The sequence below is a fragment of the Osmerus mordax genome, chromosome 7 (genome assembly GCF_038355195.1).
Source record: "Osmerus mordax isolate fOsmMor3 chromosome 7, fOsmMor3.pri, whole genome shotgun sequence".
Lineage (NCBI taxonomy): Eukaryota > Metazoa > Chordata > Actinopteri > Osmeriformes > Osmeridae > Osmerus > Osmerus mordax.
In genome coordinates, this window is record NC_090056.1 from 13,455,082 (window position 1) to 13,480,246 (window position 25,165).

Consider the following 25,165-nt stretch of genomic DNA (forward strand, 5'->3'; position numbering starts at 1 on the left):
CTCACTCTCACCCAGCCTCCTCAGTCTGAGAGCTAAGACTGTGATGCTGTGATGCTCTGATGCTACAAGAAAACAGCCCAAATTCATCTTCCAATGATCTAGCACTGCTGTTGGGGGCCTTGATCTAGGAGCTTTAGATTGAGAATTTGCTCTCAGTTCATTGCATGCCTTCTCAATCTTATGGAGAACCTGACTATAGACTGTGATCCACAAGGTAGTGCTGTGATACACAGACATTTCCTCTTCGAAAGATTTTTGAAGCGTAACTCAGACTATTTATCTGAAACAAAAAGGACGTTTAGAAAACCAAGGACAGACTCTTCTGTTTTGTAGAAGATAGGCACACGTAGAAATACTCAACGAGACATAGTCGTAGGTTAGCGTCTGTGAAACGAGGGGTGTGTTTTGCTGCAGACTCCCTGCATACCAAAGCCACCAGCCTCTCAGAGGAATGGCACTGTTCACTGCCGTACATGACAAGGACAGCTGGGAACTAAGCTCCAGCCATTGTTCCAGAGACTTACAGCCATGGAGCCCCAACACACACACACACACACACACACACACACAGAGGCCTGGCCATACCACAGACATTGCACCGGTGCAGGAATAAGGCTCTCTACTCTCACAGCTCCAGTAGACTAATAATACAGAGAGAGTAGAGAGGAGGCATTCAAGAGCTGCTTGCCCACAGTCAGCACTATACTGTACATCTGCACAGGCAAGATTTAGCCGGAAGAAAAATGGTGACAATCCCACTACACCATTCCTCTTCCTGTGTCCTTTTAAATGGCTGGTTCAGCAGGAATTCCTACGATATGTGGGCCAGTTAAAGTATAAGTCCAGGCAAAGCATATGTGCACTGCTTGCTGCTTAGTATCAGTAATCAGGGCCAGGTGAATCTGCTGCATCTCCAAAGTCACTGACGAGTATTTACGTCACACAACATGGAATAGACCTCTCTGCCCATGCCAGGCACCTGCCCGTGACAAGTGTGTGCTTACACTGTCACCTATTGAAGGGCATTGTTCTTCCTACAGTATAAAGCAGTGAAGCAGTCCAGTGGTTTTGATGATTAAAAGTAGTCGTTGACAGCTGGAATCCATAGACAGCTGATGTGAAAGGCCAGAGGCCAGTACAGCGACTCTCTCCCCACAGGGAAATGACATTAACTTTAATCTCAGGTCTGTGGTGGCCATTGTACTCCTGAGGTGCTCTTCAGCCCAGCTTTGCTCTCAGCCTAGTGTTGGAATAATCTGCAGAGCCAATAATAGCCAGGCAGACCAACCAGGTCACTGTGTGACAAATGAGAAAGTGTGGAACAGGCCTCTGACTTCCCAGGAAAGGAATGTGATTGTGAAGGAAAAGGACAGGAGCAAGAACAGTGTGTGTGTGTGTGTGTGCGCCCATGCGCGTGCCAACATGTGTGCCCACGCAAGTGTGTCCACCGATGCGTCAGCCGATGTTAAGCTGCTGAAACGCACACATACAAGAGGTGCTCCATCACTGTCGAGCTCTCCCTCCATATATCTGCCCTGGTATCTGCCCCCTCTATGTGTGCCCTGCCCCCCTGGCAGACCTGGCTCCTGGCTCACTGATCCTGGGCCTGGGAGGATCACCTGGGCTTCAGCCTGCTAAGTACCCCATTGTTCTCCAATAGACAGGCCAGCATGTTGAGCCAATGAAAACAGAACCACGATGATAATGCAGAAAACAAATGTGTACATCTTCTAAACTAATGTCAGCACTATGCAAGCCATCTGAATGGTATATCATGTGTTTGAATTATTTTTCCATTACCCTTTCTATTAGAGGAAAGATTCATCTGGCTGGATTGTGTTTGGGAAGTGATTTGTTTGGGAAGTCGCCACGACTGGGGGAAATCAATAACCTTTTAGCTACTCAGATTAATGAGAGGCAAATGTTCCCTCTCTCGTCTCTTTCACCAGGCCAAGGAGAGTTGCAATTAAGGAAGGGTTTGGAAAAGAGTGTATTTGACATGCATGATAGATGGTCAGGCTATTGAAGACAAAACAGTGTGATTGCAATATTGTGAGAGGTCTGCATTTCACATACAGTATTACTAACACAGACCATGAAGCACATTCTCATCAAACATTCCTGCAATTCTCCCCTGTACAAATGTTTTTGCTAATCACTATTTCAGTCTTTTGACTGTCAGTTTAATGTCAAGGATAATTGGGAAGTCCTACTTTGATGTTAAATAAAACACAATATGTCCAGACCTGTCCATCCGTCCATCCACCAACCTACCGTATCCCTCCTTGTCTCTCCTCCAGCTGATAGGCTCCATCATCGGCCGTCAGGGCACCAAGATCAATGAGATCCGGCAGGTGTCTGGGGCTCAGATCAAGATTGGCAGTCAGCTGGATGGAACAAGTGACAGACATGTCACCATCACTGGCACTCCAATCAGCATTAACCTAGCCCAGTACCTCATCACTTCCTGGTAAGGCCAGTGTCTCGTGAGAATGTCCAATAAATGAGATGGTCATGGTCTTTGGAGATTGAATAGTTTTAACAGGGTCAGAGGTGAAATGGCATGGTGATAGGTGATAAAAGGTCAAACAGTGTTCCTGTGTTGTTGCTAAGTGGCCCAGAGGGAACCGTTAAAGCCACAACTTTGAATTCTGGTCGAACATCTGCTTTGCATCGAAGCAGCCTGTTTGTTCTGATGACATTCTGTTGTAACCACTGCCCCCGCTTCATGTCCCCTCTCTTTCTACTTCACTTCTGACAATTTTCTGTTCCCACAGTTTAGAGACGGCCAAGTCCACAGCCCAGGCGGCCTCTATGGCTGCCCCGGTTGACCTCAACATGGCCTTCACCCAGCCAGTCTCTCCCGCCTCCTCCCCAGCCCCCACCCTGGCGGCCATGGGCGCCTTGACCCCCACCCAGGTCCTGGGCACACCCTACGGCGCTCTGCCCCTCTCCGGCCTGCTGGGGATGAAGTCTGTCCCCTTCCTGACTCTGTCCGGCCCAGCCCCTGCTGTAGCAGTCACCGCTGCCCCGTCCCATGCCACGCTGGCGGCATACACCACCAAAATCTCCTCAGCCAACTGCATCAAGAAGCCAGAGAGACAGAAGTTTGCTCCTTACTGATGCTACCATCTGCGTAGCCTCAGCCTCTCCACTCGCCTGGAGGGCGACATGAAGGACAGCTATTTTGTTTTCTTCCACACACCTGTTGTAGCCATACCCTCTGCCAGAGTTTCTCTTGACCTGTACCTGTTTGACGAAGCACCACAAAGAGACCAAGAGAAAATTTGGACAATGGCGATTAATATAAGTTCTTCACATATAGATGATTTGTGAGTTTCCCATGAATTTGTGGACCGCTGCAGTATCAGCCGTCACCTCATCACTGTTCTATCACTGATGAAGGGCAGCCGTCACCTCATCACTGTTCTATCACTGATGAAGGGCAGCCGTCACCTCATCACTGTTCTATCACTGATGAAGGGCAGCCGTCACCTCATCACTGTTCTATCACTGATGAAGGGCAGCCGTCACCTCATCACTGTTCTATCACTGATGAAGGGCAGCCGTCACCTCATCACTGTTCTATCACTGATGAAGGGCAGCCGTCACCTCATCACTGTTCTATCACTGATGAAGGGCTGGATTCTCACCTGAGACATACGCGTGCAAAGATTGGTTTACAAGCGTGCATCTTGAGTTAGAGATTGGCTCAAAGTATCTATCATACAATACGTTTATAAATTATACTCAGATGACGGATATGCTACGGTATGATGCTTTTTTACAATGTCTGTTTGCTTCTTGAAGTTTTTAAGAAAATTTGTAAATGTTTGAGGAAATAGTGTATTTTAATAATTTTTTTGTGCTCTGGTACTGTATTGTACTGTTCTGTTTGTTTTGTGGGATTTCATTTGAAATGTGTAAATTGTTTTATCTTATTTATTTGTATTGTTTTGTTTATTAAAAGTCTTTGTTTCCTGAAATATATAAAGACATTTGTCTCCATAATTATACATTTGCACTCTCCCTAGCTACTGTAGGGTTGAGGAACACAGACCATGTACTAATGGTCTGTGTACCTGCAGAACTGTGGCACAGATTCCAACCCAACCTCCAGAGAACAAATCAATGACAACACACAGTATGTAATATGTTTTTAAAACACGTGCCTTTAAAAAAAAAAACGATGACAAATTACGCAATCCCAAATCTCTCCGAGCCAGGTTATTTCTGCGTTCCCCTGTCACGAGCCACTGGGTGGCACGTCGTTTCAAATGCCAGGTTTTATGAGGGATGCTTTTCACATCATTGTGCTCTTGTCCCCGAACAATAACTGCAGTGTGGTGCATCATATCCCCAGTGGAGCAGAGGGCCAAGCCTGCATTCACAAACACGCTGCACACACAGGCACACACATAGACTGAGGCAGAACACAGTACATACATGAACACTCCAATCTACAACACACAGTGGCGCGAGGCACCGTCAGATCCACTGATGCTGAGAGAAATGGGGGGAGAGGGGGAGGAGAGAAAAGGAGGGCACATACTATATAGTGACAGTTGGGGTAGAGAGGAGACACACAGCAGTACTGGAAAAGGAAAGTCAGTAACTGCATCAACATGCACTACAGTATCAGGGTCCTCTGGAGAGAGAGCCCTCTTTTATCCTCACTCCTTTAGACTTCACCGTGGTAACGCAGGGAGGCCTTGAGAGCGCCAAATCCTCATTGTTGTCATCTACATTGACTCTGAGGCATGCCGAAATATGACTCTTTCATGAAGCTTAGACTTTATTCATTTCAATGAAGTCTAGTGCAAAATCTGCCATGAGAGAATCCTATTCTTTCTCCAGTTCTTTGTCCTCACATCATGAAAGAGCTCCTGTTAGTGTGAGGCTCAGTTGTTGTGTCCCTCTATCCTCCCGCTCTCTAACTAGAGCCAAAGAGGTTATACAAATATCTGAGCAATCAGTGGTCTGTATCCACAACCCTCTCTCTCTCCATCTTTCTTTCACTCTCTCGTGCTCCCCTTTTCTCTGTCTTTTTCACTCCTTTTGTGTATCCCACTATACACATAAATACATACATTAAAACAATGGTAGAATGTTTTTCTGTGATAAAAATACAGTTACTAAAGTATTAATAAAAAATGTATTGATTTTGTGCAAAGAAATCCTGTAATATTTTTTGTAATCACTGACTAGTGACTAGTGGCATTGACTGCACAAAAAAGAATGGATGCAATCACTATTTGCTCATCTTTGATTAGTTGTAAGGAGGAGTCAATTTGGACATCTTTGCATAACATGATGGCAGCCAGTTTCTGTCAGTCACTTGCGCCACCTACAGGATGAATACTATATAGACACAGTGCAGACACAATTCAGTCACATACAAGAAGCCAGGAAATTGATTAAGTAATCTGAACAGGTTTGGACCTTTATCCCACCCCTCTCCATCTGTCTCAATGCTCCCAGTGTCCTGTCCTGCATTCTTGTTTTGGATGTTTACTCTATTCAAAAGGAATACAATTTCCAGTTCTCTGAACCTAACTGGCTTTTAATTTGGACTGAATGCAAGTTTAATAATAATCACAATGGAATTGTGTTTTAACCCATAACTGAGTTTTTTGTATAGACTTTGATGATACTTTAGCTAAGTTGTTGATTCAAAGGAGAAACAGATGGAATTATAGAAGGCTTTCTAACTTGTTTTCCTGTATTTGTTTCAGGCCTGTTATCAACTCAGGCACCATGAGAAACCCCAACATGTCTTACTAACACCTGCACACCCTCCAGCCCTCATTTCCACCCACTCTCTTTCTCCTTGTCTCTTTTATTCATCTTTTGATCACCCATGTAGTAGCAGGGTTTCAGTAAAGAAATGTTCCTGTCTAAATAAAATGTGTGGTGTCAGAGCAGTACATGTTTTTATAACTACAAGTGCCCCCTTCTGTTATCCTCCACTGCACTCTAGTCAGCCAATCGAGGCTGTCGTTTCTGTTTGCCAAGCAAGATCAGGAAAGGAGCAAAACAGGGCTGATAAAAGATTGTCTTTAATGTTTGGCATTGTTAATGAAGTCCATACCACAGCAGTTATGGAAGTAGGAAAACCACTTTTACAACCAAACACTGTTTGATCATGCTAACACCATATGTACAAGAAAGCACATTGAAAAGTGTATAAAGTATTTATATGTGAAGACTTGAAGTCAAGAACAATGCAGACAACCACAGTCTAATGGATTTGTCCTTTTCCAACATTGATTATAGATATTTATCAATTACACCAATTTCTGGAGTACATGTATATACACAAAACAACAAGAACATTATTTTAGGGGGTCTGCAATAATTCTCAAAAATATTTCACAATACCGCTGTATGTACAATAACAGAATTTACTTTGAAAAATTCTATTGTACCTATATTTCATCTGAGTATCATTCCACCCTACAATTACTGTCAATACTAACAACCCCTTGAAGATTTCTAATTAATTAATTTCTTCCATACAAACTCCAACATAGCCCATGCAAAACGCACCCTGCATCATTTCATGGTACAGTTCTGAATTACAGAGTCTCACTACAGATGATTCCACATACAAAAATAGATGCTGTCTGAGCAGTTGACAACCTGATGTACGAGAACACAAAGTATCCACTGGCAAAAGAAACTAATGGAGAAACAACTGTGGTTCAAACCGTGACCCCCGACCTTCCACCCCACTGGGAACTGTGACGCCACACACTGCTGCTGCTTCCATCCACGGGAGGTGCACTCTGGTCTCACACAGGGCTTTTAGACACGCGTTTGAACACAAACAGTTGTTCTCATATTGCAGAGCGTGGTCGAGGAGACAGAACTAGAAAAATAGCGACACAAACCAAACAACAATCGCTAACCAAGCCAGGACAAAACCATACAAATGCTATATGTTGATATCTCATTTGTTCAGGGAGCAGTCAGAACATATTTCTTTAAGAACTTAAGAACTTGGTAAAGATGCGTGGGGTTGTGAGCTTCTCTGAGACGATCAGCTGTGGAGTCCAGATGAGAGGTTATACTGCATTTCAGTGCACTTAAGGCAGGTAGGCGTTTTGAACGCTGTTTGAGGGACTCTGGATTTGCTGCTGTTCGTGAGGGGGCGTAGGGCTAGACAACTTACACATCATAAGAGCTAGGCAATGTCATTGACAGCAGATGACCTTAGTCAGTCCTCATTTCTTGACCTTTGTCCCAAATTACAGGAAGAGGCTGAGGGGGCATGGGGTTGGTGTTGTGTGTTCAGTATGTCCAGCCGGTGGTTGAGGTACGTTGAGTCATTAGTCTTCAGTCCTTCTCCCCACCATGCTAAGATACTTTAAAGAAGAGTGACCTCACTAAAATTCACTGTGTGTCAGCCTCCTGAATCCCACCTCACTAAGTCGATCAAGGCAGTCTATCAACCCAGATGGTCTGGATAACAGCACACACTCTTCCCATTAGATATCTTTATCACACGAAAACAATGAAACTCAAACCGAGACCTAACTAAAATGTAAAAGCAAAACAAATTATAATTGCCACTTGTGTAGTACAAATAGTACATCTTATTTGAATACATTCACATTGGTTTTCCATACATTGTGTATGGATGGATAATCATTAGCTGAAGTTCATGTCCCTTGAGATGTGGGTCTATGGGTGGGACCCAAGTCCTAATAGCTAACCTTCTTTCTACGACAGCCAAAGAGAAACACATAGGATCTGAAGGTGCCATGTGATACAGTTCACTATTAAGGAGCACTTAACAGTATTTGAAAAACTGAGGATAGACACAGCATTGAAAAACACATACTGTATGTAGCAAAGATGTCAATATCATATGTCCGAGATATGAAGCCTTTCAAGCAGAGAAGTCATTTAAACTGAGAATAGAATGTTCTGTAGCTGATGTTTGGGATAAGGGGCGGGGGAGTCTTGGTCTTGCACTGTATCATGTGATCATGTTTGCTGTATTTTACAAAATGGTCGTATAATATTCTCAAAGCAAAGGAAACGAAACATGCTCACAGACTAGTTGTACAATAGTGTACAATCAATACCAATTGAAACAAAGTCATCATTATCTATATTATTGTTCATCAGATAATATTCCCTTATTGGTACCTGTGAGGCCACTCCATTCATGATCAGACAGCAGAAGCACAGTGAGGAGACTGAGTGGGCCTCATAATAAGTTACTCTAAAGTAGCTTCCTCTCCAACTCTCCTTTCTTTCATCTGCACTGACATGAAACACTTCGTCCTCAGCCCTTGTCTAAGATGGGTGAAATCATCATACTCAGCCCTTGCACTACAAAGTAAAGTGTATCTACCATCATCAGTGCAGCTCTTTCACATCAGCGCAGATGGAAGGAAAGCAGAAGAGGAGAGGAGGTCACTAGAGAGTACTGAGATGCAGGTGGAGGGCGGGGGAACAGGTCCTCATGGTGTCTCCTCGTGCTCCTCGCTGATGCACTGCTCCCAGGCATGCTTGGCCTGCTCCTCCCTGTGGCTGTGGGGAGAGTGGAAGATCCTCCGGGGCAGGGGGATGGGCTGGGGGACCAGCTCCTCCTCAGGGATGCAGCCCTCCCTCAGGTAAGGCTTAGGGGGCACACCCGGGGGCTGGGGCCGGCGGTATGGGATGTGGTGGGGGCCGTGGAGTGGTGCGTGGGGGTGGGCGGAAGCATGGGAGTGGGTGTCCAGCCCCATTGGCTGGGTGTGGGAATGAGGGTTGGAGTGGGGGTGAGAGTGGGGGTGTGAGGCAGGGCTGCGGTAGTGGAGGGGCCGGACAGGGTCCATGGAGTCGGGTTCGGGCCCACTGTAGTGGATGTGCAGGTAGGGGGAGGAAAGGTACTCATCAGGGGTCCACAGGTGGCTGGGTATGGGCTCCATCGCCTCGTTCCTGATGGGCGTAGGGTCTGGGTACTGCCCTCCAAAGTTACTCTCACTCAGAGAGGAGACCCCGCTGCTGGCACTGCCAGACAGGGTGGAGTTGCTGCCCCCTAAGGCTGACTGAGGACTGGTGGGGGAGCCAGGGATTGGGTGTAGGGGAGACTGTGGCGGAGAGAAACAAGCATTAAATACGGGTTCACCATTTCACAGAAAGGAGAAAAAGGGGTGTGTTGGCTTTGTTTGGGTGCCCAGTGAGAGGTTAATGGTTGTGTTATACATGCTAGCTCTCAGGCGCATTACCTTTCTCAGAGAGCGAACAGGCAGAGCCGGAGGCGGGTCGCTGTTCTGGTGGTGAAACGCATCAAAGTGCATCAGGAAATGTCCTGGAAGGAAAAGACAACATTGAAATAGGCCATCCATCACCATGGAGACCAGCACAAGACACTAGCAGGATTGAACTCAGTGCAGGGAAGTAGTCTATTGTACAGTATATTTCCGTGATATAAATCATGTTTCCTCCAGTCTGACATTAAGGTCCAGGGGTTCCTACCAGGGGGGAAGGATCTGGGGGGGACAGGGGGCATGATGGCCCCTCCAGCAGGGCCCTGGATGTAGGGCACTGTCTCCCTGCACTCCCCATCCAGACTCCAGCTGCTGGGGGCATTGGGGAACACTGCAGCACACAGCAACATCAGCACAGGTTAGCACAGCAACACATGGCAACAACAACAGTGGGCAACATAAACAGTCTAATTGTCTTAAGGTTGGCCTTAGGGCCCAGTTCTCACCTTTCTCTGGTAAACCCATATGAGGATCAGCGCAAGGCTTACAGGGGCTCACTTGTTGAAGTAAGGCACGCTGTAGGTGGTTGGTCTGTCAAAACACAACCATATGACTCCAGTCCCCAGAGAAACAAGAAGCAGAAAACCATGGGACATGGTGTCGTACATGTCCTGGCCTACCTGTCCGTTCTCAGTCATGCTGTAGTACATGGCGTTGTTAGCCCGCTCCCGGTGTGGTGGGAGCAGCATCATCACCTCCCGGTTGTGTTTGGTCTTGTCAGGTAGAGACGGAGAGCCTGGCAGGATGGATGGGACACGTTGTTTATATCAGACTTCTTCCTTGTCAGCTCTGCTGTGCTCTGGGACAGATGTGTATGGGCACTGACTCCCTCCTGAGTCACACTGCTATGGATGAGCATGTTCTCAAATGAGAGTGGACAGGTCTGCACTGGTATATGCCAGATCTGATTAGGGCCTGAAGTCGCTGAAATCATTATCAGTGATCTTTAGGCTGATGCTATGACATTAAGTGTAGCTTCTTTGCACAGCCTGTCAGGCACGTCAAGGGTGGAAATTAGACTCTGAAATACCCCCCTGCTGTTCATCATGGTAAGTCAGTGAAAAGAGCTTCTCTGTAACCATCTCCCTGTGTTTTGGCTCCTGGTCACGTGATAACCCCAGTGTCGCTCACCTCTGGCGCTGGAGGGGGCGGAGGTGACGACCTGGGAGGAGTTGGAGCGAATGGAGCTGAGGCTGGAGGAGGAGGGGCTAGGCTGCATGAGGGAGGTGTCCTCGGAGTGCTCTCCCATCAGGCCGTCTGTCAGGATGACTAGGTTCCCCGCCTCGCTGGAGGTGTGGGAGGACAGGGAGGAGGAGGAGTGGCGGATGGAGCCCTGCAGGTTCAGAGGACTGGAGAGGGAGAAGGATAAGAGAAGGGAACAAACAGAAAGAGAGGACGTGAAGGAAGAACGCAGGGAGTGAAGCGACAGACTGTTAGTCCACGCCAGTGTGGATGTTTAAAATAGAGCCCTGTCTTTCTGTGTGTGTGTGTGTTTGTGTGTGCCAGTCAGTTTGTGTACGCGGGTATTTGAGGGTGTACATATGTGCGTGAGTATGTAGGAGTAAGTGTGTGTGTTGGAGAATTTGACTGACTGACCTGTGCCTGTGGATCAGACGGATGCTCTCTGGGCTCATGTGGCTGTGGGAGGTCAGGATGCCCCTGGGGGAGCTGACCCCAGAACAGCCTGCAGGACTGAACCTGTCCACTCCAGGCAGACCCTGCTGAGCCACAAACATCAACTGCTCTGAATATTCACACTGCAGTCACGCACACATGCACACACAAACACAAACATATAATAAATCATGTCAACATGAGTATGTAAAACAGACACACAGAAGAATTACTCACATGGTGTAAACCAGTCCTCATCACGTGGAACTGATCAACAAGCTTTTTGTGCAGGGGGCGCATTTCAGGGTGCACCAGTTTCTCATGGACGGCCAGCCCCACTCCTAGGATGTGGACCTGTGATTGTGAACAAAAGAAAACATCTCAGCCAATGCAGAGTAGTAGCCTTTGCTGTCAGCACTCTCCAATGGGATTGGGTTTCCCTGTCCAATAGGAGAGAGAGCCAGAGGATGATCTGACCTGCTCTTGCATCAGGTCTTTCAGCTGAGTGATCCTCTCAGAGTCCTCTGGGTGACTGTTGATGTAGTCCTTGTCAAAGAATGCCTGTAGGGGAACACAGTCATGAAAGAGATTGTTGCACAGTCCTACACAAAAGAACGTTAAATATCAAGCCCACCCCCCCCTCCGTCTCTCCGTCTCGCTGTCTCAGCACCTCCTGGTATCGGGCGATGCCTCCGTTGACAGCTGCGTCGATGACTCCATTGAGGCACATGCTGAGGGGGTTGATGTTGCCATGGTGCTGTCTATGTTGGTACTGGCTGATCAGGGTACGCAGCTCCTGGGTCTTATTCTCCACCACGTAGATGGCATTCTCCAGAGGGCTCACCTCCACCTGGCAACACACACACAAACACTTTAAAGGATTCTAGGGTGGAAAATAGGAATCTAAAGGGGAGAATCTAGATTTGATAATTGAATAACCAGATCACACATCCACCCTCTTGCATCATCGGACAGCTTTGTCCCAGTGGAGGCGGGGATTACATTTTGATGTGTCAGCACGTGTGTGTGTAAGTTCCTCACCAGCTCTCTCCTCTCCACCTCAGACCAGCGAGCTATCCCAGGGAGCGGACGTGTCAGGATCAGTGTGGTCCGCTCAATCCACAGGCTCTGGAGACACACACACACGCACATCCACAATGAATGCTGTACATTCAAGACAGTGAAGAAGCATTTCTGTCAGAGCAGACTGAAAAGACAGAGTCAAGCTCCACTGCCCGTACCCTGAACTCGTTCTCCCTGTCCTTGGGGCCCTTGTGGAAGGGCCTGTCGTAGTGGAAGCGGTTGACGTTGTTGATGCGGTAGAAGCTCTTGATCCTCTCTGGGACGCGCTCCAGCTGGGGCACATCAGAGATATCTGACACGGGGGTCACAGCATAGATCTGCAGGTCTGGGGAAGGCCGTCAAGGATGGACACACACAAACACACACAGCAAAGTGACCGAGCTTGTCCTTTCTTTCTACATCCTTTCTCTTTACTATCAAGACCCAGCCAATAAGGAGCTGATGTCAAAGTAGGTTATCGATAGTGGAAGCCTCTGAAATAGGATACATTGAGCGTCATTCTGTAGGATGGTGTCGTCTGGCTGGTTTGAGTGCTGCATGGCGATGGCCTGAGGAAACTCTCCCAGCATCCTCTGCTGGAAGTCCTCCAGTCGCTCATAGTCATAACCTTTGCAGACAAATTCCTTATTCTGGAGAGAGAGATAAGAGGTTGTCATCAAGGAGAGTGTGTCTACACATTGTTGATATGAGTGTTTGTGTTGTGTGTGTGTGCACGTTTGTGTGTGTGTGTGTTTATACTCCTTATTGTGGAGAGAGAGATGAGAAGTTGTTATATTTGTGTGTATACATTATTGATATAAGTGGTGTGTGTTTGTGCGGTGTGTATGTGTGTACCTGTGTGTGTGTGTGTAAAGTGTGTGTATTAGTCTTACTCGGAGGAAGAAGGGGAACTTCCTGCCATAGAAGCCCATCCTAAAGAACTCGGGTTCGATACGCTGCTGCTCTATGATGTTGTCATAGTACGCAGCCTCCATTTTCTGCCCCAGGGAAACAACATCACAGGTATCACTAACCTGAAAACCTCTTCACCAGACTCAAAGGCACACTGGCTCACAAAGGCTCACAATGACGAGCTTTGGAGGGTGAAATGCTATCTTTGTCAATGTCAAAATGTGATTCAAAAGAGAGAAAGTGTGAGAAAAAGAGAGATAGTGACCAAGAGAAAAAGAAAGAGAGCGAGAGAGAGAGAGAGAGAGAGAGAGAGAGAGAGAGAGAGAGAGAGAGAGAGAGAGAGAGAGAGAGAGAGAGAGAGAGAGAGAGAGAGAGAGGAGAGTAGAGGTATAGAGTCTGTGGAAACTGGGAAACTCTATCCTTCCAACCACAAAAAGAAACTAATGTGTGTTCCAGTTGAAGGTGAAAGCAGAGGACAGTCAAAATGACAGACTGAAGGATGGTAGCCACTTACCCGGATCCAGCTCAGGCTCTGGTAGTCATATAACGTTTCATACTGGAAAGCCAGTTCCCGGCAGAGAGAAATTCCATACTCCCAACACTGGACAGAGATGGAGAGACAGAGACATGAGCCTATAAACTCCAGTTTACAACATCCTGTCTATGGAAAACAACTCATGGAGGATTTGAAAGTGGAACATAAAAAACAACACGATTAAAGATATCCCAACATACGGAGATCCATTTTAAAGGGCCTTATCTCAAGTCTGCTTATGTTCTTCTTTCATATAGGTCTGTTGGACTCACTATAAATGCAAACATACAATATGGCTTGAAGCCGTATATAGCCTGCAGTGGCTTCAGCATAGCTTGCTTGGTCCTGACTTGCCTTGCCCTTGTTGAAGTAGTGGAGGACTTTGCGGCTGAGGTTCTCCTTGCGCTGCCACTCGCTCTGAGACGGGTAGTGAAGGAACTCCCTGAGGGGCCGGTCCTCCCAGTGCAGCAGCTCCCAGTACAGCAGCAGGGTGAACGCTGCCTCTGGTGGTGGGGAGGAGCGGGACCAGGCCAGAGGTCTCATGTCAGCACAACACATCCTGTCAGTGTTGTCATCAACACTGGGATATTTATGTGACGGTTACCTGTGAAGTCCTCAGCCTGGAGGTGCAAGTCACACAGCTTGTGGATGTAGCGGATGTACATGTCCTCCTTGTTGATCTCTGACTTGTAGAAGTTCTGGGGAGAAGAGGGAAACATTATCAGGAATTGTGAAATGTGTAAACACATCTCTGAAGGTGGAGGTCGAATGTATCATGGCTCACCATAAGGTTGACAGAACCACCCATCTTCTTGTTCTCCGTCTCATCACCCTTCATGCAGTCCCTAAAAGAAAACAGAAGAGTTTCAAAGTCGTATCAATTGACCTACAGGGCCTGATGTTTACACAAGATTCACGATGAATTCCTATCTAAGCCTATCTGATTTGACGAAGGATGTTAAAGGATAGTACCTGTAATCTAGCAGTCGTTCCATGAGTCTCGTGACAGACGTGACGAAGGAGATGCCTGTCTCTCTCCATGTCTCCTGCTCTATCTTCTCCAGGAGGCTGAAGACAGACAACCAGGGGGTCACGTTTAGTCTCAGTACCTAGGGAACAGTCAGGTTTCATCAGTCCAGTAATCAATTGTTAGGCTGTGGAGGTCTGGGGACTCACCTGGGGTAAGGGCCAAACAGCTGGGTCCTGGATCCCAACAGAGAAAAAAAGAATTGAGAAACATGAGGTTAGCCGGGTCTTGAGCAGAACAACATCTAGCAGGACAACACAGGGGTGTAGGATGTGAGCATGCTGGGACTGTGATGACGCCTACAGCAGGCTGAAGAGCTCTCGATGGTGGTCGTCTCCCTTCCCGTCAGACACCATGCTGTCCAGCTTATCCATCAGCTCTGCTTCCACCTACACACACACACACACAGTAGTTCAGCATTTTTTTTTTAATGTATCCAGATCAAGTAAATAACAGTGAATTCAAATGAAACACTAAGACTTAAGACCTGCTGTACAGAGCGACATCACCAGAGTGACATCGCAGCCCAACTGTGACGGACCTGCTTGAAGTTGCCGTTCTTCCGTTGCTCCCAGTCCATCATGTCATGGAAGATGGGGATCATGATGTTCCTGACCTCACTATGCGGCACCAGCGTCACTCCCAGGAAGGGGCCCATCATTCCTGGGATGAAGTGGGGCTTGTTCTCCCCCAGTTTCTGCCACATACTGAAGAGCTCATAAGCCATCATCACTCTCAAATCTCCATGCCTGCGAAGGGGACAGGGGACAAGGGGACAAGGGGACAGGTGGTTGGACTAATGAGAGTTGTGTGGCTGGCGTGGCGCTGGGGTAACTGGGGTTAGGATGTGGTGGCAGGATTACTTGTCCAGGATCTTCTTCCTCTTAGACTGACTGAGAGGCTCCAACTGCAGACTGGGCTGGTTGATGTACAGAACTGTCAGGCTGAAGAAGGAGTTCCACACCTTTAGACACACACACAAACATACAGAGGAACTGTAGTCAAACAGGAAGAGAGCACTAGACACCAGAAAAATATGAAAGAGATAAGGAGATGATTTCCAAGTTTCTTCAGCACACTGATACTTGAGTTCAGCTGTTCCATAGCGCCTCTCTCGGGACACATACCTTGAAGTCAAAATCCACCTCAGAGAAGTTCTTGTGCAACGCCGGGGACAGGTACTGAGTTGTTGCCACGATGACACTGGAGAAAACATTGCAAACGTCACTTTCCAAACAACAGAAGATGAAGGAGGGACAGAAAGATAATTCATAAGAGTCCAGTTATCAGGAGAGAGTTTCCTTGTGGATTTATCCTCAGTGAGTGGGCTGTTTGTGGAGGTAGTGTGAGTTGGAGACAAGGCGATGACAGGCAGACTTACTGACTCGTCAGCAGCCTCATCACGCTCCAGTCTCGAGGGAAGATGGTGAGCTTCATCAGGTTCCGGAACACGCAGAAGATTTTCAACAGAAACTCCTGGTGGAGGATTAGTCATACACATTTGATTACATTTTCTTCCCAACGCCATTTAATCGATACGTGAAAAGATGCGTAGGCAAAATATGAATGGAATATTTTCCTTGTTCTGACTCAACTAATCCCACACAAACTGAGAGGCAACTTCTCACCTTGAGCTCATCTTTGCTGTGGAAGTTGTTGAGCAGATGGTGAAAGTGGAGCTCTGTCATTTGTCGGAGAAGGGACAGCAGGCAGGATACGTACTCGCCCTGGTGACACAAAACACACACAGACACACACACACAGACACACACACACAAACACACACAAACACACACAGACACACACAAACACACACAGACACACACAGACACACACAAACACACACAGACACACACAGACACACACAAACTCTCATATCAGTTGATAGTTAAGTCTGCCCTAAAACAGATTGGCGGTCAAAATGATGCAACTGTGGAGTGGGGATGACAGACACCGTGCAGCAGTGCTCACAGTGATCTCAGCCGTGCACTGAGGACAACGCTGCCCCCTAGCTGTCTCCAGAGACTGGGACTTGCTCATGATGGACAGCAGAGTCTGCAGCAGCACATCCAGCAGGCTCTCCACCATCATCTCCACCTCCTCCTGCACGGACGACTCCTGAGACAGGGAGTGGGAGGGAAAGAGAGAGAGAGACAGAGAGAGAGAGAGAGAGAGAGAGAGAGAGAGAGAGAGAGAGAGAGAGAGAGAGAGAGAGAGAGAGAGACAGAGAGAGAGAGAGAGAGAGAGAGAGAGACAGAGAGAGAGAAACAAAGAAAGAAAGAAATAAAGAAATAAAGAAAGAGAGGGTGGGAGAAATGTCAGTATTTATACCGATCAAAAACAACCCCATCATGTATGGTATGTAGTGCTGTGTGAACACAATGTGAGTTGGATCTCAGAGGGGACGTGCAGGACAGAGGCTGTGAGCAGTCGCTCTGCTGTACCATGGAGCTGGTCTTGATGATGGAAAAGATGCTTCCCAGGATTCCAGAGCAGATCAGTAGCTCCCTCTGCTGGCGGAGATGCAGGTGGATGTGATGCAGGACCACGGGCAGCAAGATACTACGAGACTCTGGTTAGGAGAGGAAGAGAGGGAGGAAGGGAAAGTCAGAGAAGGGAGGATTTAGAATTAAGTGAATAGGACAAATGTTGCATTTAGTGTACGTAATAATTCTTGCACACTGAAAACTGCACGGCACTCATCATCCACATCTACAACACGCACAGTACGCTGGGATTGTGTTCTGACCTTGGGATGCGCCTAAAACATACTTCAAGACTTCTAAAAAGTGTTGTGTGCATGTGTTGCTCACCAGGGAAGAAGAAAAGCCGACTCTCCACGGTGCGGGCGATGGACTGCAGTTTGACCACGTCCATCGACTGGCCGATGTCAACCGTACTGGGCATGCTCCCCAGCGTGCCCCTCACGTACTCGGCCACCTCCTGAACAGTGAACATCTGCAGCAGCTCGTCAAAGATGTCTGGGAAACTGTTCAACAACGCTGCCTGAGAGGGGAGACGATGAAGAGAGAGAGAGGGAGGAAGTAGAAAAGAAGATGGATACATACAGGTACGGCTCAAACAGAAAGACAGACACATTCAAAATGCTATCTCACATTTGGCCGGCTCAGATTTAGCTAATACAAATGTAAGACTTTGTAAGAGGTAACCCAAGAATAAGAGCTATGTAAAAACGCGGAGGAAACCAACCACACAAACATAACAGGCTGGGTTGTGTAATACCCTTCAGCTGTCGATACTGCAGTGGTGGTTTGTAGGCCCTGGGACAGACCTTCAGACAAGAAGGCTCTGATTCAGGATCAGCCTAGCCTATACAAACCTTCCACAATAACAGGATTATTACCCTCCTAAAGGACCTGAGATCACTGTCCTAATGGGACTACGTCATCCTTCTCAAAGAGGTGGTACGCTGCCACTGCTGCACGAGGGAACCGACACAGGGGGGCGCTGTGACTTACTGAGACAGGCGAGAGCCCAGGAACAAGACTACCACAGAGAGGCATGCAGCGATCACACCCTTAACTGTCCAAGAGCAAACCGGGAATAGGGTAACAGGAAAAGGAGGGACCAGTGCAACATTAAAATTATACATCAAACAATAGGATGACTCCAAATGAAATATATCAATGAGTTCAACCAAAAGAATAACGTTCAAAACGTCTTTAAAAGGTGTGAAAGTAAATCAAAAGAGGGATTAGCCATTAGATTACAGATAACTTAGCCTCAGACAGGAAGTGAGGGGTGTGGTGTGCAGGAAGTGCCCAGGACTGCCTGACCTGTGTGAAGACCAGGGTCTCAGAGTTGCGACTGTCCAGACTGAGGACAAAGCGGATGGACTGGAAGAGCTCCTGGATGCTGGCCCGGAACTGCTCCTCCTCCATCCCACAGGTGGCCCGCGAGTACAGGATCCTGGACTGAACGATGAACTTGAACAGATACTCCAGAGCCTGGGGGGGGGGGGGGGGGGGGGGGGGGGGGGGAATATGATATTACATGGCTACAATTTCAAAAATAATTGGTGTACCAATTACAAGTCCTGTCTGGTCATCCAGTCAGCGTCCTAAGATGTAGACATGTCAATATCTGGATGAGGAAATAATCAATGACTTCCTGGTGCCAGTGATCCTTAACCTTCCACTGTCCAGACCCTTATCTGATTCACCCTGGCTTGACATTACTCTGCTCATGTGACCTCTGCATTGGACTTCCTCCCACTGTATCTCTCACTACTGTATGGTCATCAGACATCCTCTATGTGGTCTGTGATTATGGTCTGTGTCACTGGTACATGATGGTGCGCCTCACCCTCATGGCCTCCTGAATGTGGTCCTGCCTCACCACCTCAGCAGAGCGGTCCATGTACCACTTCAGACAGCGGATCAGCTCTCTACACAGACGGACAGACAGGCCATATCTGGTTACGAAATGATAGACTGTAGATGTATAAAAAACACTTCCTCCCTATTTATCTTTGCAGCAGTGAATCTTGTATGAATGGTACTGTATGTTACTGAGTCCAGCATGATCTGAATAATTTGTTATGAGGTCTGAGTTACTTGTAGGCCAATGCTCCAGCAAAGTGGTTCTGGATGTAAGAGTCCATGACAGGCCTGAAATGGTAGAAGCGGCTGTCCCTGAGTAGGTTGATGATGAACACCTGAGGACACAGAAACATAAGATTTCTCAACATATACTGTAGATTTAAAACCAAAAACATTATTGCTTGTGAAAAGCCAAGAAAGAAAGGAAGCCTAGAAAGACAAGAAATTCTAATGACCACCACAACTATTTTGAGCTAGCAAGAATGTTAAATATTTTAAGGGATGCATAGTTTGCAAAAGACCCAACAGATGTGTTCATTTTTTCTTTGGGTTATGCGACTGGTTATGATAGGGCAAAATGTTTTTGGAAAGTGCCAATAAACAGCTACCCCTGTGTCTATTATCCTGTACAAAAAACAAAAAATTATATTGCTTTAATTAAATCCATCTTGTATTACCAGTGACTGGAAAACCAGAGGTCCATATTTATCAGTGTTTTCATCCAGAAGACAGAACAGTGTGTCCAGGACATCTCGCAGGAACTGTAGGAGAGAGAAGAAGAACTCAATCCCAAGACAGTACTGGTCCACACACACTAAAAGACATCATGTCAACTACATGCTTACTAAAGCTGTACTACTGTATCTGTTATTGCCAAAGATAGAATGCTACTCTAACATACTGTTGACTACTCTCAGCATGATGAAATGTCCGAAACATAATGGGGGATATGAACCTTGACTATCTCCTCTCCGTTAATGTGGCGTAGTCGACCCAGGATGTCCAGAACTCTGTCAGGGTGGGCCTTCCAGTTCAGCAAGGCCAACAGATCCACTGAGGACAGAATACAGTACAGTAAAGTAAAGTACAGTAAAGTACAGTACAGTACAGTACAAAACAAAACGTATTTGGTGTGAGAAGTGATGACTTGGCCATACCGTTCTGTGTGAGCTTGGTGGAGCAGAGCTGAGTGGAGACCCAGAAGGTTTCTTTGGGGCTCCTCTGGAAGGGCAGGTTGGCAGGCAGACTGGGGCAGCTGTTGAAGTCCTCCTTACAGCACGGCATGCTCAGGTACAGACCCTGGTTACTGAAGGTGGCATTCTCATCACACTGACCAGGGAGACAGAGAAAGGGAGGGAGGGGGAAAAAACAGAGAGATCCAGAAGTCAGCTGGAGAGCAAGTGGTACAGTATAAAGTCAAGCTCATCTCTGTGTGAGCTTCATGCCATCTGTCTGGTTCCTGGTCACCTTGTAGACGTAGAGCTCATGGCTCTCATCTGAGAGGGTGGTGCCATCCTCTCTCATCAGCGGAGTGAAGGCGAAGCCAAACAGCTTCTTCTCTCCTTTGTCTTTAGCTGAAACAAAAACGTTTGCATTTGTTTTCATCTACCAACGATTTTATGGCCAAATCATTTATAAACCTTCATGCAGCAACAACATCAGAGAGGGGTATCTATTGTTTACGGCCACAAGTGTGCACTCACTGGAGCAGTGTCTGAACTCAAAGCGCAGATGAGATCCTCTGAAGCGGTCTATAGGTATGGGCAGCTTGATCATCTCACTCCAGCGAGGACTATTGTTGTGGTAGAGGACAAAGGAGCGATGCTCACTCGTGTTGGGCTCCCCACTGCCCAGACTGATGCAGTCCTGAGGGTGGAGGAGCCAGGTTAGATACAAGGAGTGGATAGATGGATGGATGGATGGGTGGATAAGTGCATGGATGGATGGATGGATGGCTAGGTGGGTGGGTGAATGGATGAGTGGAGGATGGATGGATGGATGATGGATGGATGGGTGGACTGATGGAGAAAAAGGTTTGTTTTTCTTACTTTGAGTGTGTCCCCATCAGCATACAGGACATAGACAGTGACCTCAATGTTCTTCTGGACACTCTTGCCACCCCTCTCAAAGTCTCCTTTCTCCAAGGTGAGGTACAGGTCGTTACGAATGTCACCTACAATACGGACACAGGCCAACCGCAGCCAGGTATAAATACACCAATGCATCGTGTACCTTACTAGAGTTCCTATTCTAGAATATTCTCTGAGGCCTCCCTCTGCACAGTGTCACTAGTGGTCAGTGTCACTGCAAGGCTGGAAGTTCCCAGGCTAAAACAAACCTTTACATTTCCTATTTGGGCCTCAGAAGTTTGAGTTTGTCTCAGCCTCGGTGTGTGATCCTCAGAGGAAGTGAGAGGGGTCGAAATAAATTAGGCTGCAGCGTTGGCACCAAACAGAGTTGTCAAGACATGCAGGGCACATTATTGTTCTTACAAATGACGAACGGCCTCTCTGAGTTGTAAAACACAAGATCTCATAACTGTCTCAGGATGGCTAGTCAGGTAACAATTCAATGGAATAAATATCAATGGAAAGTTTGGAACAAGATATTGCAGTTATTTATAAGATCAGATTACTGTTATTTATAACTAACTCATTTCCTTGGGGAGGGATGAGTCACAGAGAGTGGTGTTGGGGAGGTATTTTAGACAGCGTGGAGGAGAAGGGGGCAAGGAAAGGTGTGAATTGTACTATCAGTCCCACTAAGAACTATGGGACTGATGCCGGCTAATGAAACAAACAGAAATGCACACAAGGCCACACAGTCCTGAGGTTCACTCTTGTTGTATGGAGACGCAGAACAAGCATCAAAGAGTTGACGACTTCTCCTCAGCCTAGAGTAAAATTCCCACAGTACTTCCCGCTGAGAGTTGTCTCTGACCTCTATGGTCCCTTCTCCTCTCTGCTCTATCCCCTGCAGCTCACCTCCCTGTCATCCCCTGCCATAACCCCTACCTCTCCTTCTCTGCCCTTTCTACCTCTCTACTCCTGCTCCCACTCTCCACCCCCTCCTTAATATTCCCTCTATCCCCAGCTTCCTTCCCTTTGATCCCTACCTCCTGCTCCCTCTCTCCCCACCGCATCTACCCACTCCGCCCCCGGCCCCCAGGCCTTACCTGGCAGGATGACGTCCGGGAAGCCCAACTTGCGTGTGAGGGCCAGGGCCCGGCTGAACACCGCCTGGTTCTCCCGTCTGATCTGCTCCAGCTCACCCCGCAGCAGCTGCAGGGAGATGATGAGGCCTGGGAAGGGTGGGTAGGTGGGAGGACGATGGAGAACGGAGGGAGGAGAGGGTGTAGGGAAGGATAGGTGGTGAATGCGGTAGGGGAAAAGTGGGAGAGAGAGGAGATGGGAGAGATGGAGGAGAGAGGAGGAGGAAGAGGGGGGAAAGGGAGGGTGAGGGGGATAGAAGGAGGGAGGAACAGAGGGGTATTTAAGGGACATTAGTCAGAGTGTGGGGGAGGCAGAGACAGACAGGAGCATGGATGGGAAGATGTAATCAGAGTCAGGGTAAAAAAAGAGAAGAAATGTGGTTGTAGCATCGGACAGTGTTGGGTACAAGACCTGATGACCTGAGTCATATTATGCTAAAGTAATAGACATTATCAAAGAAGGAGAAGAAGAAGCACATTTACATACATTTTCACAGTGACTCCATTTTCCCAAAGACAAGAAAACAGATAACACAGTATATAGTAGTTAAATCACAGAGTAATAGACCGTGTCTGTCCTTAAGGATTCCTAGTCATGCCAAGCCAGCCATACTAACAGTATTTTACCTCAGCTTATCCTGAATGGTGATTATCACAATGACACGCCAATAACTCCCAGCACTAGTGATGGCCTTTCTTATCAACAATATTAGAGAATACTGCATATCAACACCATGCGTTTGCAGCGTTTAGGTGTGTTTACCATAGTTGGTGCTGGGGGCTGAGTACTTAGTGCTGGACTTGCGGATGATGTTCTCGTGGATCTGGAACCATTCGTTTTCGTTGTTGCATCTGGCGAGAACGACGAGAGAAAAGAAGGGCCCGTTAACTACAGAGCCATTAGTGGACACAGATGGAGGGAGGGGGGACGGGCGACGGGGGACTAACTTGAGCAGCGTGTGTCCCAGTACCATTTTCTTCTTGGAGAAAAGGTACCAGCGGGGGGAGACTCTATCAAGCAGCACATGAACCCAAACGCACAGCGTGCTAAGCTAAGCTGACAGCCACTTCTCCACCAGCCTTTTTCATTACTGAGGGCCCGTGGGCCCCTGAGAGAGGCACGGGGAAAGGCACGGGCTGGAGTCTGATCTGAAAGGACAGTTTAGAGACAGCTTTGCTCCACACTGAATCACTGCTGGCTTTCTGAAGAGGAGGAGCCCTTTGGCTTTAAGGAGAGATGTAATAACAATCCTCATAACATCTTTATTTGACCTGGAACACTACTTGTATTTATTTGATTTTGTGCAATTTGATTACATTTCAACTATGTTATATCCTGTCAACAGATGAGCAGAAAATGCTGGAAAAGTGTCTTTAGCATCATGGAGAAGCATCCATGATGTCTCTGCCATGCAGACCCCATAGAGGGCAGGCCAGATGCTGAGCTCACAAACAAGAGAGGATGCAGAGAAGGAGATAAGCTATGCGTTGAGTCACGGCTTTGCTTGGTGTTATTTCCTCTCCTCAAACTTTGTTCTCTAACTTTGTTCATTTATCTAAGTGTCATGTCTCTCTCTCCCTCTTGCTTTCTCTGAGTCTCCCTCCCTTTCTATCTCTTCACATCCCTTCATTGGTTGGCTGGGGTACAGCGGCATCTCTCTTTGGCGGTGCCTAACAGAGGCAGCCAGATTCACATCACGCCAAGAGCACAATCTCAGGCCCGGGGTGAGTAGCTATTGATTTTCCAGAGGACACTTCATTATCATTCTGGTCAAAACACACAACCCATCAACACAGCCCAGCGCTCCGTTGTCATGAACAACATTCACAGAACATTCACACAACTTTCCTTCCTCTGAGCCTACTGTACTGTGCTACAATCCCACATTTCATCGAGTGGCGCTGGAACCATTGATCTGCATGGTAATTACAGTGGCAGGTGCTGCACATTGTAATTACAGTGTAGGAAGTCATTGCTACATATTAACTCTGATTCAGATCAGAATATTGTGCCAAGTAGGTGAGTCACTGCCATGGATGTATAGTTATACTGCATTCTCACAACTCATACAGGTGAAGGCAACCAGTTTTCGAGGACATTAAAACGACATGGTAATCATTTATACCAACCATCAAGGGAGTATATCCATGTACTATGTTTAATCTCAACAGCAGAAAGTCAAAAGACAGATTGAGCTGTGGACTCACGTGTAAACTTTGAGCACAAAGTCTTTCTCCTCTTTGAGGTCAGTGATGGTGTGAAACACGTCACTCATAGCGAGGACAGCACAGCCGTATGGCCTCCGGTACTGGACATGGGGCGGGCCCTTCTTCGAGTCGTTCAGTAACATACGACCTGAGGACAAACAATAACAACTATTTTCCAACTGTCCCTGATAAAAGTACATTTGGACTTTTCTGTGCGTCCCTCCATGTGAACTTACCAGTTCTTATGACATGTGCAACAATGTACAGGTCTTTCTTTAGGTCTTTACTGCTTAGGTCCTGAAGAGAAACACAAATTGTTGTCAACTCTGGATATAGTTTTATTTTGAAGGTCTCTCATGGTGAACGGAGGGAGAATTACCGTGAAGAGGGCACACAGACGGTCAATCTTCTCTGGGTTCTTTGGTCCTCCATTCTTGTTCAGTCTCACCATGAACTTTTCACTGTGAAGGAAGACACATGTAAGGTGCTTCGGCGTTGTGAATAAACTCCCCTGTGATTGACTTTGAAAGAATGTCAATGCTAATCATATCCTGTGCACCCGATCCTGTTTGTGTCGGTCCTGTATTTGACTTGTATGTGTGTTTGTGTGTTCTGTGAATATCCTGTGTTCTGTGTGCGTGTATTTGGACAGTGTGCTTTGCTGTGTGTGTGTGTGTGTGTGCTCTGCGTGCTGGGCGTCCCTCCCCCGTCCTCCCCTGTACCTGATCTGCTTGGCCTCGCGGGTGTCGTAGAGAGAGAAGAACACGTCCGCGTCCTCGCTGATGGTGTTGTAGGTGAAGCTCTTCAGGTTGATGAATAGGTGGTGCAGCACCGGGACACGGCAACCGTCTCCGTGGCGCTGACGCACGCTGTCACCCTGAGAACGAACGGACGACGAACACTAACAAAACATGTCCTTACTGCTGGGCCCCCAGTCCTGCTGCTGCACACATTCCTGCTGTGTTGAGAGGTGGTAGACATGCCGAG

The 25,165-nt window shown here is 47.3% G+C and overlaps 2 protein-coding genes and 1 long non-coding RNA gene across 5 annotated transcripts in view; 2 read left to right on the top strand and 1 right to left on the bottom strand.

Moving 5' to 3' along the window:
• LOC136945471 (poly(rC)-binding protein 4-like) overlaps positions 1-4,194 on the top strand; it is a 28,407-nt gene extending 24,213 nt beyond the window's left edge. For all 3 annotated transcript variants that reach the window (XM_067239304.1, XM_067239306.1, XM_067239305.1), the window contains exons 13-14: positions 2,301-2,470; positions 2,778-4,194. In XM_067239304.1, the coding sequence (XP_067095405.1) occupies positions 2,301-2,470; positions 2,778-3,123 (516 nt within the window). In that variant the 3' untranslated portion in view covers positions 3,124-4,194. The remainder of the gene's footprint in view (positions 1-2,300; positions 2,471-2,777) is intronic.
• The window catches only part of LOC136945346 (uncharacterized), a 174,428-nt gene that overhangs the window by 53,043 nt on the left and 96,220 nt on the right, over positions 1-25,165 (top strand). The window lies entirely within an intron of this gene.
• The window catches only part of LOC136946473 (dedicator of cytokinesis protein 3-like), a 30,638-nt gene continuing 13,947 nt past the window's right edge, over positions 8,475-25,165 (bottom strand). Inside the window, exons 9-52 of the mRNA XM_067240825.1 lie at positions 24,901-25,055; positions 24,558-24,639; positions 24,415-24,475; positions 24,179-24,326; positions 22,734-22,822; positions 21,935-22,060; positions 20,808-20,932; positions 20,463-20,625; positions 20,227-20,333; positions 19,917-20,088; positions 19,715-19,812; positions 19,437-19,520; positions 18,994-19,094; positions 18,743-18,824; positions 18,214-18,384; positions 17,230-17,422; positions 16,861-16,988; positions 16,388-16,534; positions 16,045-16,143; positions 15,798-15,892; positions 15,544-15,619; positions 15,280-15,380; positions 14,958-15,165; positions 14,720-14,805; positions 14,566-14,592; positions 14,362-14,457; positions 14,174-14,234; positions 13,994-14,087; positions 13,744-13,892; positions 13,369-13,455; positions 12,836-12,940; positions 12,451-12,592; positions 12,122-12,288; positions 11,922-12,008; positions 11,551-11,730; positions 11,358-11,441; positions 11,118-11,234; positions 10,863-11,005; positions 10,398-10,615; positions 9,887-10,002; positions 9,713-9,797; positions 9,475-9,597; positions 9,225-9,307; positions 8,475-9,086 (exon numbers count right to left, since the gene is read on the bottom strand). Of these exons, the coding sequence (XP_067096926.1) occupies positions 8,475-9,086; positions 9,225-9,307; positions 9,475-9,597; positions 9,713-9,797; positions 9,887-10,002; positions 10,398-10,615; positions 10,863-11,005; positions 11,118-11,234; positions 11,358-11,441; positions 11,551-11,730; positions 11,922-12,008; positions 12,122-12,288; positions 12,451-12,592; positions 12,836-12,940; positions 13,369-13,455; positions 13,744-13,892; positions 13,994-14,087; positions 14,174-14,234; positions 14,362-14,457; positions 14,566-14,592; positions 14,720-14,805; positions 14,958-15,165; positions 15,280-15,380; positions 15,544-15,619; positions 15,798-15,892; positions 16,045-16,143; positions 16,388-16,534; positions 16,861-16,988; positions 17,230-17,422; positions 18,214-18,384; positions 18,743-18,824; positions 18,994-19,094; positions 19,437-19,520; positions 19,715-19,812; positions 19,917-20,088; positions 20,227-20,333; positions 20,463-20,625; positions 20,808-20,932; positions 21,935-22,060; positions 22,734-22,822; positions 24,179-24,326; positions 24,415-24,475; positions 24,558-24,639; positions 24,901-25,055 (5,673 nt within the window). The remainder of the gene's footprint in view (positions 9,087-9,224; positions 9,308-9,474; positions 9,598-9,712; positions 9,798-9,886; positions 10,003-10,397; positions 10,616-10,862; positions 11,006-11,117; positions 11,235-11,357; positions 11,442-11,550; positions 11,731-11,921; positions 12,009-12,121; positions 12,289-12,450; positions 12,593-12,835; positions 12,941-13,368; positions 13,456-13,743; positions 13,893-13,993; positions 14,088-14,173; positions 14,235-14,361; positions 14,458-14,565; positions 14,593-14,719; positions 14,806-14,957; positions 15,166-15,279; positions 15,381-15,543; positions 15,620-15,797; positions 15,893-16,044; positions 16,144-16,387; positions 16,535-16,860; positions 16,989-17,229; positions 17,423-18,213; positions 18,385-18,742; positions 18,825-18,993; positions 19,095-19,436; positions 19,521-19,714; positions 19,813-19,916; positions 20,089-20,226; positions 20,334-20,462; positions 20,626-20,807; positions 20,933-21,934; positions 22,061-22,733; positions 22,823-24,178; positions 24,327-24,414; positions 24,476-24,557; positions 24,640-24,900; positions 25,056-25,165) is intronic.